Genomic DNA, 17,665 nt, shown 5'->3' on the forward strand with positions numbered 1-17,665 from the left:
ACTTTCTGTCGCCCAGCCCTTGTCTTCTCCAGCGGCCCGTTCTTAACCAACAAACGGGGCTGCTTGTCGCACAATTTCCGCCTAGCATGAGAAGGCTAGGGCCACTTAGGTGGTGACCATTAGCTGTCGTCCATTAGCGTCTTGTCCCAAATTGAGTGGGGAAATTGCCAATCAATGCACTCATGAATAATTACCATACCTCCACAAAACAGCAGGAGAGGAACATTGTTTCAAGGCCTGCACAAACAGATGATACTCTTGACTATGTGCAGAGCTGCTCGCTCTGAAGTGCATTCTCATTTCCTCTAAGAGGCTTCCCCGGCATGCCGACATCCCCAGGGTCATGTCAGCACACGAAATCCAAACACAAAATGATTTTGTCCTGTTCTCTGATTATATTCATTTAATTCAAATCAGTTTTCCATGCCAACTACGTGTATATACTCTCAAGATGTGCAAAGTATCACGGTTCTCTTCTAGGCACGAACTTGCCATCACCGACAAATCGATACCAGCCGACTCAAAACTCAACTTAAACGTGACATATATGCTGTAGATTAAAGCACAGACGGAGACAAAAATCAGACAAGTATACATACACACACACACCCTAAAACATACACATGCATCCACACATATATATGCATACACACACACACACACACACACACACACACACACACACCAGATGACACCATATAAAATGTGCTATATGCAGATACATTCACAGAGACTCCAACTCTCCCGTTTTCGACGGGAGATCTCCCGCCGAAAGCCCATTTTTGCACAATCTCCCGTTCTCCCGTTTGAGATTTGATTTCTCCCGCCCTGGCTCTGTGTCTCCCGGTGGAAAGGATTTCTTACTTATTTCTATCGTATGTTGAAAAAATAAGCCTTAGATAGCACCAGAGAACATCTAGAATCCTAGGAACTTCGCGCTTCTCACACATCAACTTGGAGTCTCCCGTTTGCTAGGGGTTTCGGGCGGGAGAATCTCCAGATCAGAAGGTGCTTGGGGTTGGAGTCTCTGCATTCATGATTCCTTCTTTTCCTTTTTACCAAGCTTATTCTTAATATTTCAAATATATATTCCAGCAACATGAGATTAACCAGACAAATGCAGGAAACATAAAAAACACTTATTACCAAAAAAAAAAATGAGTATTAGAAGTTATTAGATGTTGCAATGATTTAAAAAGGTTTATTTGCCAGATACCCATACTTATGTATTCCATAATTTAGCCCATAATTTGGCCCAAAGAATTTGTGGATGGTCCTATAAACTTCATTAAAAGAATTTACCAGAGCCTGAGTCAATTTTACCTAATTCATGATTGAAGAACAAATATGCCAATTAATTTTACTTAATCATAATACCATGGCCTCTAGTAAATTTTACATATAGTTAAGGCAAATATGAATCATAAATATTTTGCCATGGTCTGTAAAAGTCAACTTCTTTGATCAACAAGGCTTTCAATGACTGATAAAAACATTGGACTGAAGAGTTTAGAAAATGAACGAGGGAAAATATCTACTTTCATAGTGAGATGAAGACATACTGTATGGGAGATACTATTACTATAGTGTTTGCAGATGGGCAATTCCGCAGTTAGGTGGACATGACATGGATAAAAGAAATGTGCCTCTTTATCTTACTCCTTGATTTAGGTATCAACTAATGCCATGGATGTTCATCAATCATTAAGGTCTTTCAAATTCAGTAGATTTTATTTTTCGTATTCATTGATTTTGCAAGATCTAAAACCATCATCTAAAATGTACATGTGGGACTGGGGATGCTGAAATTCACTTAAATGCAAATTACAGTGGGTTCCTTTGAAATTTTTTCCTCAAAGCTTTGCTAAAGGGTAAAAGATGAATACATTTAAATACTCCAGAAGTTATGTGACATTTTGTCAATTACAAAAGGGTGAAATGACCTGCGAAATTACTCCGGACAGATGTAACGTTACTAACCGTAACGTTACTAACCATGCTTTTGGGGGTCTAGCTAAAAAATTATCGGTCGAACTGCTAAAAAAATTTGCATGAACATTTGTCATGATGCAATAATTGAAATTAATGCAACACTTTGTTTGAAGTAACTTGAATTTTTGCACACTTTTTGTTACAAGACATTGATTTTTTTTGTCATGTCCTTTTTTCGTAACGTTACTAACCAGCCCTTTAAGTTGCCATAGCAATTCTAATATTTCTTGGATTGTATTCATTCTTTTCTGTATCATAAACATGGGAAGGATGAATATGTTTTTGACATAATTTTGACTTGAAATGAATAAATGGTAATTTTGTAGTAAAAACAAATATCTAAATTTGTTCAAATGTAACGTTGCTAACCGCGGAATTGCCCAGATACTGACAGAAAAAAGGAAAGGAAAATGACAAGTAATAAATTAACATAAAAAAAAGCAAAATTACTAGCCAATTATGAAGAAAGAACACACACACACACACACACAACAAAGATCATACCTATGTTGGGGTGCTGTAGTTTGCGGCATATTCTGGCTTCTCGTTCCAACTTCTGGAAATCTGCAGAGAACGAGTGAAGACAGGCAAAAAAAAAAAAATGGTAAACTGTCATGCTGACAACACAAAAATGACAAAATGAACTTTTCTTTCAGAGTCTGTTATACTGAAATGAAGATAGGACTGAGTACTACACATGTATTGGTACATCTTTAGCACACTTGACACCAATTTGTCCACTGAACTACATGAATCCCATGAATATGATGAGGCTTACATGACTTCCACTTAAAGGAAGAGTTAAACTTTGCAAACAAGAATAATGGTATGAGAACTGATGAGTGGCATGTGTGCTTTTTTGTTTTCTGTCAAGTATATTTATTTCTGCATTTTCCAGTTAATCCCTTTTTCTTTCTATCAATTCCTAGATAGAGGCAAAAGCAAAAAAATATAGGTAATTATATCAGTGACATTAAATTGTAGTTTCCTAGCCAGGTACTCTACATGGCAAGAGATAGTATAGGGAAATACACAAAGGCATATTTGATGTAATGTTTTAATCTACATAGATTGTAGCAAAAGAAATGAGTGTGACAATATTTTGAATTCACACAAACAAGCCTATAGACCAGTTTTTTAATGAGAAATCAACGCCAGCCACATTTCAACATTTACTTAACATAATGGAATACTACCACAATTTTTAATCTTAGTTTCAGAATGAGCAATATTGCTATGTTCCTCATAAAGATATTACTTACAAGTGAAAATGTTACCCTTTTGAAACTTTACTTCCTTTTGAATATATAAAACTTCCAACAATCAGTAGCAACTAGAATAAGCGTGATACAAAACTCAGCAGGGTAAAACTTCATGACATTTACCTTTGACCTTTTGTTTTTCAACTACACCATCTGTATTCTATACCCAATGAAGAAAATATGATGGACAAAACTAACAAAATCAGCAAAATGTCACTGTATAATGTTTATCATTGACCTTTGCTCCTAATCAAAATTGTCAATATCTCGCATCTCATTAAAAAAATGCAATGAAAAAAATATGAATATCATGAAAATGTCACTGTATAATAATGTTTACCTTAAACTACTACTTTTCAAAAAAAAATACGCCACATCATGATCTCATACATTAGGAATAAAATTGTGAACACATCTGAGAAGTGGACTTGTAGAGCATTATACGGGCAAGTCAAATGCTACTCAGCGATTGGATAAAGATGATCACAAGTAAGCAACATGTGTACAATGTTTGTCAGGGGCTAGACATTCTGAGATGTTCTCCATGATTCATTATATGGGAAACAACAGAATGATGATGTCTGACGTGCAATCGAAGCAGCAAGTTTTCATATTCAATACGCTGCTGTTAAAAACTTACCAGTCCACATTTATTCACAAGTATGAACAAATCATTTCAGGGAAGTGGCACATAATAATGTGTGTGCACTAATATTAGGCATAAAAGTGATGTGGTGGCTTGTTACTGATCAGGGGGAATCAGTAGGAATGCTGGGGGATGATTGTTCCAATTCTTGTGGGATTCATTTAAGAGTACATTATCTATTGTTGTGTGAAAATTATTTGCTTCAGAATGGTCTCATATTCATGAAATGTGCAGTTTAATGTTTCCAGGTTAGCGTGCCTGTACAGTGACAGGGCGATCGTTAACGATTAACTGCATATTACTTGAATACGAGACCATTCTGAAGCAAATGATTTTCACACAATAATATATATATAATGTGCTCTTAAATGAATCCCACAAGAATTTGAACAATCATCCCCCAGCATTCCCACTGATTCCCACTGATCAGTTACTAGCCATCCCCTTTAAGGTGACAAAGCTGCATAAAATGTTACCTGTACCTTGGAAAACTCAAGTTTTCCAAATCTTAAACTTGAGTTTTCAAGGTACAAGTAGCATTTTTGCAGCTTTGACTCGTAAGCAGGCACCAAGTACTTCAAGACTGTAAACACATAACACTACAAATGAAAATCATTTACGTCAGCAAAGAGAAAATGCATACTTTCCTTTCAACAACAACAACAACAAAAAATTACCCCCAACGCAAAAGTAGCCTTTTCATTAAAGGTAAGTGCCACATTAAATTGAGTGTAAACACACAGAGTAGGGTGTGTTGTTTTAACTGCCATAACAAGCCGCCTGAATGATCATACTAGCGACGCCGTTATATTACAGCCTCCATGATGACCAAATTAACGCTACATTACAGGCCATTACTTCCATCTCCTTCATTCTGTGGACAAATATTTCCCATTGCTGATGGAATCTTGGGGAATCAAAGTGTTGCAAATTTACAATAGTGCTTCACATTTACCTACTTAAATCATTTCATAAAAATTTTTCCTACCATGACTTAAGAATTTTTTTTTTCCCCTCCACATTGACACAGCCATGGTCTATTTTGCAATTCCCACACTGTGCAACACATTGGTATATTGTTTCCAATAATAGCAAAAGCCTCCAAGAGATAGGGCAAATTATCCTGTGAAGCACCGGTATGGCAAATAAGGGGAAAACCTTCACATAAAGAGACTTCTAGTAGAATGTTGGGGGGGGGGGGGGGGGGGGAGAACTTCCTTGGATAGAGACTGTTGAAATTCCAGTAGTAACATTGATGCAACTGAGCTTTGCTTCAGAGATTGATCCAGAAACATTATATTTTGCTTTCGATTACGGTTTATTAGTCACAAGGTGCCTTTTAAGGATTTGTAACGGAAAAGTATTACAATGCAACTGACTAGAATTTAATTCATTATTATTGATCACCCAATTCCTATGAATACTGGTTCATGAGGAAAAGATAAGAGTCATTACATTATTTCTATCTAAATGTAGATGCATTGTAGATGAAGGACCGTACAAGCTACTAGCATGCTGGTTTCCAGGACTACCATTTTATTTCATTCATCCTTTGTCTCACTATCAAATTAGTCCATGGACTTTGGTCTGTAAGTCTTGCCTTGTATCAACATTGCTTGCACACCTCTTTTCATTCCTACCTCACTTATTCCGCCATTCAGATTAAATGATGTCTGCTCACACACAAGACTTTCTGGCCCAAGCTATATTGAGGGTATATACTCAAGCTATTGTCAATCTACTACCACTGTGATTACTTGCATGACATTTACATGTTTCATATTTCACATGTTGTAGCAAGAAAATACAACTTGAGACAAAATTCCCCTTCTTGGGTGCACCCGTTTATGTAAGTTTGGACAAAAAAGGCAATCACTACAAGCTGCACACTGCAGGGCTGCATACTAACCCATTTTTTCTACTGGTTCGACCTGTCTGTCGAACCAGTAGGTACCCAGTTTTTCCATCTATTACTGGTTTATTCCTGAAAAGTTACTGGTCCGACAATGATTTTTATTGGCCCTGGACTGCCGGACCAGTGCCAGTGTGCAGCGTTGCATACTGTAAAGCAAGATATATTTGCGGCATGAAATTTCTGCAAATTGGAGCCGACGGCCGTTTTCACGACATGAAATTTTCGCATACTGGAATTCAATGTATTGTGCAGACAAGAACTTTCACATGCATCTTAATTTCACGAATATTGGCTCTCGCAAACTTCGCAAAAGTAGAATGCACACAAACATTTCTGGTTTTACAGTTCTCCCTTGTAGTGACAGCATTTTGGGTGCTATAAAAATACACTGTTCATATCACAGTGGTATCACAGTGATTAACATCTATGTCAAGACTTTTTCTATTGTAAAGCATTTGGAAAGAACACTAATCTTTGTGTGTGGGTTCTTTTGGGGTTTTTTTTTTTTTTGGATTTTACTCTAAAAGCCCATGAAAATGTAGAAACGATCATGTGTGCACCCAATGGATAATGTAGACACATGGAAAAGCCGTGGCCAGATAACTGAGATCCGACTGAATATGTAAAATAATGTCTTCTGTCGCATCATCGCATGGGCAATAAGACAATAGACAGATCTATGCCTTCTGTCATGAAATCATATTGTAAAGTCAATGCTTGGCAGCAGTCTGCCGATATCCCCAAACTGTGCTCCGTGTTGACAGGTAGGTGGCTCCTTTTGGGAGGCCTATCTCTGTCTCAATATCTATCATCCTCCCTCTCTCTCTCCCGCTGTGCTACGTTTGCCTCGGATAGCTCGCAGGGAAATTCATGCTTGAGTCACTTGTTGCGCCCCACTCAGGGACTGCAAAGGCATTGCCATGGAAACACAGAATGCATTAACATGAAATATGAACTGAACTGCTGGCACGATCTTTCCCTCGCGACGACAACGACTGGGAAGAAGGCAGCCAGCACGCTACAAATGGGCAGCACGGCAATATTGTCGGCCCAAAATCACATATCGGGCCCATTACATGTAGGATGCCAGAAGAAGCAAGATCCTATTCAGTGTCACACACAGACACACACAGACACACACACACACACACACACACACACACACACACACACAGACAAACAAACATCCCTGATTCATATCCTTTTCCGGCTAGTCAAATGGAGACGAAGACAGCAGTGTACCGATTAGATCTCTTCACATGGGAACTTAATATCCCATCTGACCTATATAGGCTGCAGAAAAAAGGCAAGAACTACATGTTGAAGTGCACCATAAACACTCCATCTTAGGAAATAGCATCTGAGACAGAAAGAATTCTGTATTTAACAGGCTTATTTGGTCATCACAGATAATGTGTGCCAAGAGTCCCACTATCTATATTTAAGAGTTTGAATGCAATGCCATTTTCAATGTTTTCAAAGTAAGGTCATCACCAAATAAAACAAAATAAAATCTTTTCAATGATACTGCACTCATTACCTACTAAGAAATACTTTTGAAGATAATATCAGCATCATCACATATCACTTCCTTTGTTTTTCAGCAGAATCAAATTCAAATATCTCAAGTAGACAAAAATGGATTCATCGGTTTTTGCCTTAAAAAATCTTCACATATACTCATACGTCAAACCAGCAAACTCCTAAAAACACTACTTCCACCCTTCTGCCGCTAAACGGCACATATTAATCCAGCCTAACCTGCACAGCAAGAACACCCTTCTGCTAGTAGATTGTAGAAATAAACTCTACCCTCTTCACATGAGATTACTAACGATGTTATGTTTTCCCTTGCGATTCATTCGCCTATGTGTTACTGGCAAAGCATACAAAACAGCCACGTTTCTGCTGTTTCAGACAATGACCCTGAAGTTTTGGTGCAAACAAGACCATTTTCAGCTGCTATATACTGGGTGAAGATTGCAATAAGTAATGATTTCTTGTCAGCCTGCCATCGTTCTCAGTTACACCTGCACCACCCGCTTATTTCTCCCGTTTCTCTCTCTCTCTCCTGCTTGAAAAAAAAAACATGTTTACAAGTTTTCCAACATGGTCATATCTTGAATATTGACAATTCCTCGGCATGACAAATTCACACAGATTTTAACTTTTCTTCATCGTGGAACAATAAGTCTTATTCATTTTATCTACCCTTACAAAATCATATCAATCAAAGGAAGAAAAAAAAAACATTTCCTACAAGGTAAAGTCAAACTTGCCTTAGCGGCCAGCTGTCTATACTGACCATCTGCCATATATATATATGGCCACTACAAAAATCCCCCCTCCCTCAGAGAAAAGCCATAATAACGACCCTGTTTACAGCGGCCACCTCTATATAACAGCCACTTTTTGTTTCCCTGGGGTAACCGCATAAACAGGTTTGATGTACATCTATGGATGACACACTACTGTACTACAGTAGAGATTTGTTTATGAGACACATCAGGTTGAGTTCTCAAAGACGGAATCTGCCAAATTTGTTACTAGACTATTAGGCCCGAATTTACGAAGGTGGTTTAAACTTAGACCATGGTACAAATTTAGACCATGGTCTAAAATAAGCGTTAAATAGGCGTACAAATACATGCGCGCATCAATGCACATTTTTTTACTGGATGCCTGTTAGCGTACGCAATTTGTCAATCATATCTACGCAGAAGAAATATACATAAACCATGGTTTAAATTTAGACCACCTTCGTGAATTCGGGCCTAAGTGTTCAAATTTCGCTAAAAGAAGCATTTAACAAAAATATCTTTGTGACAAATTTATCTCAAAAGGAAACTGGAAAAAAAAAAGCATTTACTGCCTAAAAAGTATAAATTTAGTACCGACAATTTACAATAGAATTCAAACATCATCTCACATTCTAAAAAAAATATACATCATAAGTTGGCAGCACAAAATAAAGAATTACCCCTAATGGGCATGACCACACCATCTATCTATCTATCTATCACACTACTAAAGAAATTACAAACTAGACTAGTCTTTGCTTTTCTGGTTGTAGTTTGGTGGTTGGCCTACTGACTTCTAAGCACTTTATTGTCCCCATCTTGGAAGGAATATTACCTCGTAACTGCTGGATTACTTTCTATCACTAACAAAAGAAACAGGCAATTTGCAGTACTGATATTTCAAAATGGTTCAAACATGAAAGTGCACTTCCTTTCCCTATATCAAATCTGAATGTATCATTGTTTATTATGGTCGTAAATGGCAATGAGAATGCGTTAAGCGCTGTAAAAAAAAAAAAAATCTTCAGATACTCTAACAATCATCTTCATCATCATTATAAGGAATATCTCAAGGGAGGAGACTTTGCCGCAACTGCTGAGATTCGTGTGACTCTGAAGACCAAGAAATGGCTAGCGTTCTCACCAAGAAAGCGACTTCCGGGCAAAGTCCGAGACACCTCCAAACGAAGTGACAACTTAATCGCCTGAAAATCATGGAGGCGTCACTGCAACCTCGCCGTGACCTCTCTGAAATATCTTTTCTCGGCACGGATATGTGTCTCCACGACGTCTCTGGTAGGTTGCCAATGGGTCTCCACAAGGTCGCGGTGACGTCTTGAAGGCACCACGGGCAAAATTGGTCTCCGCAACTTGGCAGCAACTTCGGAGATGTCACGAAGACGTTGCTGAGACAGCTCCAAGACCAGCTGGAGACTGAAAAAAGTCTCCCCCCCAAAAAAGAAATTGAATGGGTTCGATTCTCTCGCGACTCCCAAGAGACCAGGTTGTCTCCAGGATGCATTGCGGAACAGTCACGAAGTCCCCGTGACCACTCTGCCACCAGCGTGACTTGAGTCACCACCTAGTCTCCAAACCAATGAGATACCCACTTTATAAGGAAAAGAAAGTTTGTATTGATGTCATTTTGCTGTCTATCACAAGTGTGCATTCTTCCATCTAGTTTTACTTATAATCCTTTCATGACCAGCACGTGCAATTCAGTGTGCCAACCACCCACTTTACCTCTGGTAATAGAATGGTTATTGCAAGGTATTTCGGGAAGGTGTGAAGACTGTACTGTCAGGCATTCATGAACAATAGCAACTGATTCAGCATGGGGCGCAGAAAAAAAAAATGCACGTGCATACAACCCATAAGATTTTTTTTTTTTGGGGGGGGGAGATGAATAATTATATATATGGGATGCAAGCTACAAAGCAGTACGAATGCAATTTTAACAGACACTAGTGCCATCCAATTAGATACTCAGGTAATTAGCCCTTTGTGCCTGCTACTCACTATATTATGATTTCTAGATGATGTACATTATGTATACCGCAGGGATTGAGATAACTCCATGGAACTAGCCAGTCTCCACTGGTGATACACACTTACTGCTTCCAAGCTATCGCTGGCGCAGATTCATTAAGAAAATGACCCAAACTCATAGGTATATTTGACATTTGGGCTGTTTCCCTTTTCATCCAGTATGAGAAATTAATTGACACCTCATCAAAATTACCTTGTTTCTACTTCATGTCCTTTTCTCTTCCACAATTAGTTCAAAATGGTCATCAATCACATTTGGCACAGATATATGAAGGCAATCCCACAACAGGATTTATTGTACATCATGCATTTCCTTAGCAGAAAGACAACTGATCCCATGTCCTTTTTTTTCAGCACATGTTAACGCCGTTCATGCTCTCATCCAATAATTTGCTCTGTGATCTGTGCTGCTACTTGGGACCTTTGGAGCACATCTGACTTTATTGGCCTCAAATAAACAGCGAAAGTAAAGAAGATTGTGTAATGGTATTGAGATTTATGTCGGTTGAAAAATGCTGCAGTGTAGATACTATCTTGGCATAATGGGTAGGAATGGACAGTTACCTTCTTCCTTACAAAACATGGAATATTAACACTTAGATACAGCCATCCTGGCTAATGTCAACACCATAAAATAACATGAATGGTGTGTTGCTATCACCTATGCATATGATGTCATGACATGTGTGTGATTATTTATATCTTACACTTCAATGATTAAGACACTAGCACTATACCCAGGGTTTGCTGAACTTTTCTTTCGGACCATACCTTGCAATCCTTTTTGTACTACAATAGCATAATTCAACCTAATAGTACAATGTTCCATCATCACTTTAAAACAGCTTTCCTTCAACTTTTATATCTGAACAGGAACATAACAAGTCTTTTATAAGTGTCCTTATGCGAAAATCTCTAGTCCTTGGCAATTCCTTTGAGAAGAGTCATTGCGCAGGTTGTCATTCGACTGATGGCATTCATGAAAGACTCCCACGACAGCCCACTGGCCTATTTACAATGCAACAAGGCGCCTTCATATAATCACAACTACGACTTGCCTCATTAAAAATCTGATGCGATAGCCTAGTGACTGCATACATAATTCAGAACATCATTTTCATCATGTTGATGTCATTTTATTGATTATAAAATAATTACATATTGGATATGTATACTCTCCCATACCTCTCATCAACAGTGAATGCACTACCAAACTATCAAAGAGTGGGTTACATGTTTGTACAAGATTTCTGCAACTGAGCCTCCCAGCCCCTGTAATGAACCAAGCCAAACATGGCCTTCTAATATCAAATTTTAATTTACAATATCATACAAACAGTAAAAAGAAAGAATGATACTACGATTTGTCTGTGGCTTGGCTGGGACTTATTCAATTCAACAAGGAATGCATGGAAAAAGATGAAAATGACATGTGTGTCCACAATAAACAATTTAATACATATGATTAAAATCAGAATAGTGATGTTTGGCGATTTCATAAGGCTATGTTGTGATGGGTCATGTATATACACATACACACACAAATACATGACCTATGTATGTAGATATGTAATCTACTTTATTTCTATCTATATCAAAAATGTAAAAGAAAATTCCTCAAAATGGTAAGGCAGCCAACAACCAAATTCTGAAGCTGAGCTAAAGTAAAGTACTCAGTACTCTTGAGGTTGGACATATCAACACAATAAATCAAATAAAATACTGCTGTGTTAAGCCCCAGTCACATATAAACACGGATCCTCAAGGATCTACACAATGATCGGCGGAGTTCCGGGATAGTTTCACCCTGGATGGAGCGTTGACGAGCATTGATGACTGTACACACGGTATCAACATGGCAGCTACACATGGATAAGGCCGGAACAGCACTGCATCTACACAGCGCTTACCGGACCAACACAGCAGCTACGCAGCGGCCACACGGACTATCCAAGATTGCTCTGCAAACACGGCAGTCCCCGGATGACGCCGGAAGTTTTTGACCTCCAAAAGTTGCTGTGTTGGCCTCCCGGATGTCCAAGGATGCCCAAGGCGTCAACACGGATCTCTCCACGGATCACCTCGGATCAGATCCGGGGTGATCAGGCATGTCTATGTGACTGGGGCTTTAGCATACTTCAGAAGATATTAACAACTCTACATTTCACAGTACTGAGGTGTTAACAAATTTGGATGGAGACACCACGATACCAAACTTCATCAATTTTGAACAGGTGTCAAATTTTCTATTGGCTTAATTTTCAGGATTTCTAAGTGTGAATACTGAAAAACCAGAAAGGATTGCAAATTGGAGCCATGAATTGTGAACATTTCTGGTTTTATAGCAATTTGGAAACAGGAAGGTATAGATTGAGCCATTTATACAGTATGTCCCCCCCCCCCAAAAAAAAAAAAAAATACAATTGGATTTTTGCATTGATAACTTCCAATACAATCAAACTGACTGAATGCTATTACAGGGTCTAAAAATATAACATCTTACCTAGATTTTGCAGAAAACCCCATTCAATTTGGTTAAGTGGTACACAATGGGCAGAACTTGGAGGGAAGGGATTCCTGACATGCTCTACAAAAATCCTCATTTCTCTTTGACCACTGAAGCAAATCGGATGGGGTTTTCTGCAAGACGTGGGTAATAAGTTATCGTTTCATACCCTGACATTGTATTTGGATTGATTCACGATTTTTAAAGTTATCATTGCGGAGAGTCCCATTGTAATCTTTATTGGGACATACAGTATATTCGTCCACTCCTGTTCATATTCCTGCACAGCCCATCCATGTGGGTGGTGTAGGAGGCTGGAGTATAATCAACAAATAAAAGGCCCACTGCAGTTCTTATGTCTTGATTGTCATTTACTAAGAAACTGGAAGAATGTAAATGATCTTCATGAAAAAAAAACAAAACAAAACTTGGTTTGCTTCTATTTTTTCACGTAAGAAAGGAAAATAGTTAGTCCTGGCAGAATATGGACCAAGGTAATGAATAAATCCATGCATGCTACTTGCTTAAAAAACAAAACAAAACAAAACAAAAACAAAAACAAAAAACATATCTACTACCACTGTGCTAACATGGGCAGGGATGTGTGGGACTGGTATCATATTTGTTTGTTTGTTTGTTTGTTTGTTTGTTTATTGCCAATGATTATATAAGTGACTTGACAATGAGAATTTTGGTTGCAGTCCAATTTATCCATCTAAACCTAACCTGCACTCCTGATACATCACCTAGAATTCATTTCATTTTTTGTTTAAAAATGGCGGAGTTCTGTCGTTTTCCAGAAACCTGCACTCCGGGGATAATAGAGAGCAGCCATCCCAGCGAGCACTTGATTGAATATTCCCCGTGGGATAATGAGGTAAGCGCTTTATCTTGTATTCGAGAGGTCGTTGAGCTCATTCACTGATTGATGGAAGAGAAGGCATGACAGTACAATTCTGAGGGCAATACTTGCACGGAGCTGAGGGAGATAGCAAGCCTTGGAATAAATCAGTTCACCTCAGGACTTCAAGACTGCAAGACTCGGGATGCGTTTATCAAAAAAAACAAAAGAAATCTGATGCAGAATCAAGATTCATACGTGTTTGAGGCATTTTCAGGCAAAAGATAAATGCAACCATGTTTTTAAACATGTTTAGAAATGCCAATTTGAAACACCATTCAAAGGGCATTTTGAAATGCATTTCAGATTGCCTTTCTGCGAGTAGATAAATGCAATGCTATTTTGAAATGCATAATTTATATCTCGGAGCTGCCCAAAGTCATCTTCCAGTGTACGTGTTGTGGATTAAAAAAAAGTTGACCTCTACTTCCTGGGTCAATGATGGCAAGCATTTCCCAGTGACATCACACCCGAATTGCAATCTTATGATGGTTAGATGAACATGGCACCCCGAGAATCATGTCAAACCATGTTTGTAAATACCTTTCAAAACACATTTTGAAACTTATTCTCTCTCTGGAGTTAGATAAACGCAACCTCGATCTGTACCTAATGTCTAGCATCGTGTACATAGCGCTTCTATGATACCAAAGATTTGGACCTCATTTCATAAAATGTTGCTATGATAGTAACTCTTGCTAGAATAGCAATTGTCATGGTAATGACAAGAGTCCAGCTTCCCGATATATGCTGTTGCTATGGGAAGTTGCAATTCCAGCAAGAGGTGCTATCCTAACATCGTTTATGTAATGGGGCCCAGCAGAGAGACAAGACCAAGGGTTTCTACAAAATCTAATTCGGGGAAGGGGGGGGGAGTGGATAAATCTCAAAGATTACTGTAAAATCAAATATTTCTGAGTGCATTTGATAACCTTTTGTGCATTTGATAAACTTTTCTGCATTTTGTGAGGAGCCAAGATTCACGAAAGTAAAAGTTGTGCAAAGGCTTTTGTCAACAAAATGAATTGAATGGCAGTACAATGCAGTGCTTCACCCTAGTCGGCAATTTACGAAGTTTAATGCTCTGAAAAAGGCCCTCAGTTCCAATTTGCAAAAGTTTCATGCTGCATACGATTTGGTTTTACAGCAAGTTTACAAACATGATAGCAAGCTACAGTGGAGAAACAGGGCATGCAATAAATGCACCCACAACATTACTTTCATTACATTTTATTTCATAAATGTTAAGATAGCAAGTCTTGAAAGAATAGCAAGTTCCCATAGCAAAAGCCAATCAGGAAGCTGGATTCTTGTTGTTACCATGATATCTGCAACTCCAGCTATGTAGAGTTGCTATCATAGTTAAAACTTTTTAAGAAATGGTACCCAGGTTTACTCTAATTGCATGGTTCACAAGTATCTTCTTTGCTAGCTCACATATTGGGCCAACATTGGTTTCCCTCATTACTGTAGTAATGCTCCTTAATTCTATCTGTCTCAATTATGACTTTAATTCTACTTTCATTTCTCTCAATAACCTGTCCCAATATTGTGCATCAAAAACCTTTTTCTAAAGACAGTACCTACACACAGCAGGTAAGTGTACTCTACTTAAGCCATTATGCACACATATTCATAATGCAACCCCAATGAGAGGACCTTTAATTCTTCAGAGCTTTTTCATCAAAAGCACTTCAACAAGTACTACTGGCCCAATTTTTGTGCTAGATCACATTGATATCGGGTCTCTAGAGTATGATTTTCAAGGGTATTGTGAAGAACTTGAGTACTCACTTTTCAATACAGCCCATGCTGCGCATGCATACACAAACACACATACAAACACACACATACACACACTAAACTGCTTGAGCCAATGCATAGCTAACCATACCAAATGTTCTTTGTATTTATGTTCTATAATACATGTACATTCAAACATCCTAACCTCCAGACAGAATGAAGTTGAAGAGTGTTTTTTCCAACATCCATTCACTATTCTCTTTATATACTATACATGCATGTACAACTGTTAGGTACATACATGTATATGAGACTTTAAAGGTCATGTTTACCTTTGGGAGCAGTGATTCAAAAGATGTTCAAGATATCACATTTGATGCATACATATGTGTAGGTCAGTTGTATCACAAAACACCCTATCATATAAGAATTTTGCAATGAAACCTAATATATAAGGAGATATCACTATTTTTCTCAATAAACAATAACTGCAGACGGTTTAGTCTAGAAAATTTTTTACTATAACCATTGTTCACATTTTGTATATTTAAGAATACTTAACATTGTCTATACTAATTCAAATTTTTACATTGGTTGTTTCTACCCCTAACTCACATTTTAGAACTGTTTTGAAGCACTAATACTGGGATTTTAATTCATCTGCAAATGGTAAATTACGCCTTTAACAGTGGTGGGAGGGACTGCACAAAGGTCAGGTTTTCAATAAAGAATGGGTTTTAAGTGTGCATGTGTGTATAAGTGTGTGTGTGTGTGTGTGTGTGTGTGTGTGTGTGTGTGTGCTAACGCAATATGCAATAACTGCAGCTTTCTTGGGAGCAGCTGGCCTACAGCAAATGAGTTGTGAGCATTTCAGTTGTTGCCATGGTGACACCCATTGTTGTCAGTTACAATGATTGCACAAACCTCTTGGGACGTTATCCCCTGTACCGGGTGGGAAAATTTTAATGAAATATGGATGGAAGATTCCTCACAATACAATGCAGATAATATCCTATGTGGGGTCAGAAGTGGTATTCAAATGAAAAATACAGTAGTTGTCTACTCAATGTCATGTGTGATCAAACAAGAAATTGCAATATCCAGCAACAAACCTTATTGGGCTATTAACTGAATGTATTTCTGAATGGAGATGTCACCATCCAATTAAATCAATTGTCATCCTGTCTCATTATTTACATCTAGGTTCTCATTTTGGCAGGTGTGTTTAATGAAATAGCTTCTTCAATATAGGCAAGTGGCGATTTCTTTGATATTTATCATATATTCATCACATACTCTCACAAGTTATTATGAATTACGAATGTGCATCTTTACCGACACAAGCAAAATGAATAGTATGGGGGCAATTTCATGACACAACTTCATTGCAGTGCTGTACATTATGTCTGAAAGAGCATGAGAGGGTTCAAGAAAAAACAAAACAACTTTTTATTGCTCAAGCACTAAAGAAGAATTTAAAAAACTACTACTGTAAAACCATACATTTTCATGTGCATGAAACTTTTGCCAATTTTGCAAGAAGCCAAGATTTGCATAAGTAAAAGGCACACAAAAGTTATCGTCTAGATAATGCATTGATTGCTAGTGCAATGCTGTACACTGTACAAGTAATAAACAGTCCAGCTCAGGTCAGGCTGAGCGCTTCCAGAGTCAACTACTAGTATGCATGAGAGAAGTCCGCACTTCTTTTTTGTCTTAGGTTTTTGTTGTTGTAGTTGTTATTTTTTTCTTGCATGTTTGGCAGTGCGCGTTGAGTTTTGTTGTGTGTTTTATATCGACCTGCAGTGTGTGTTCAACAAATCTTACCTGAACATGTAATATACTCATAATTTTTTCATGCTTGGCAGTTCACGAAAGTTTCATGTTGCAAAAAGGGCCATCAGCTCCATTGATACAATAACAACTGGATATAGCAACAGCGCCCTCATTATGTAGCCAGCGAAAGTATCTGAAAGTACTCCCAAGAAACAAGAGTGCTCAAACCACTCGCATGTTATATTCGGCTTGCATGTGTGTGGATGTGTGCCATTTGTGCGTTATGGTAACCAACTAGGTTTGCTCATTTCCCACACGCACGTTCAGTATGTCCACATGAGCAATGAATGGGAGGAAATAGCTAACGACTTCTCGTGGCTTCAACGAAGTGCATGCGACAATGTACACCATGCTTTATCCAGTGTGTTTATGGTCAGCTCCAATTTGCACAAGTTTCATCCTGCAAATGAGTCCTGTTCTACAGAAGATAGCACACAAGTCAGGATTCTAACATTAAAGGACAAGTTCACCTTCATAAACATAAGGATTTAGAGAATGCAACAATATTAGTAGAA

At 38.2% G+C, this 17,665-nt stretch overlaps 1 protein-coding gene across 9 annotated transcripts in view; it reads right to left on the reverse strand.

The window, feature by feature from the left end:
* Positions 1–17,665, reverse strand: part of LOC139738680 (calcium/calmodulin-dependent protein kinase type II subunit alpha-like) — a 194,448-nt gene that overhangs the window by 160,101 nt on the left and 16,682 nt on the right. For all 9 annotated transcript variants that reach the window (XM_071649307.1, XM_071649304.1, XM_071649303.1 and 6 more), the window contains exon 3: positions 2,497–2,556. In XM_071649307.1, the coding sequence (XP_071505408.1) occupies positions 2,497–2,556 (60 nt within the window). The remainder of the gene's footprint in view (positions 1–2,496; positions 2,557–17,665) is intronic.

The sequence above is a fragment of the Diadema antillarum genome, unplaced genomic scaffold, assembly GCF_040938485.1.
Source record: "Diadema antillarum isolate AM-2024a unplaced genomic scaffold, OU_Dant_1.0 seq00000764_RagTag, whole genome shotgun sequence".
Taxonomy (NCBI): Eukaryota; Metazoa; Echinodermata; class Echinoidea; order Diadematoida; family Diadematidae; genus Diadema; species Diadema antillarum.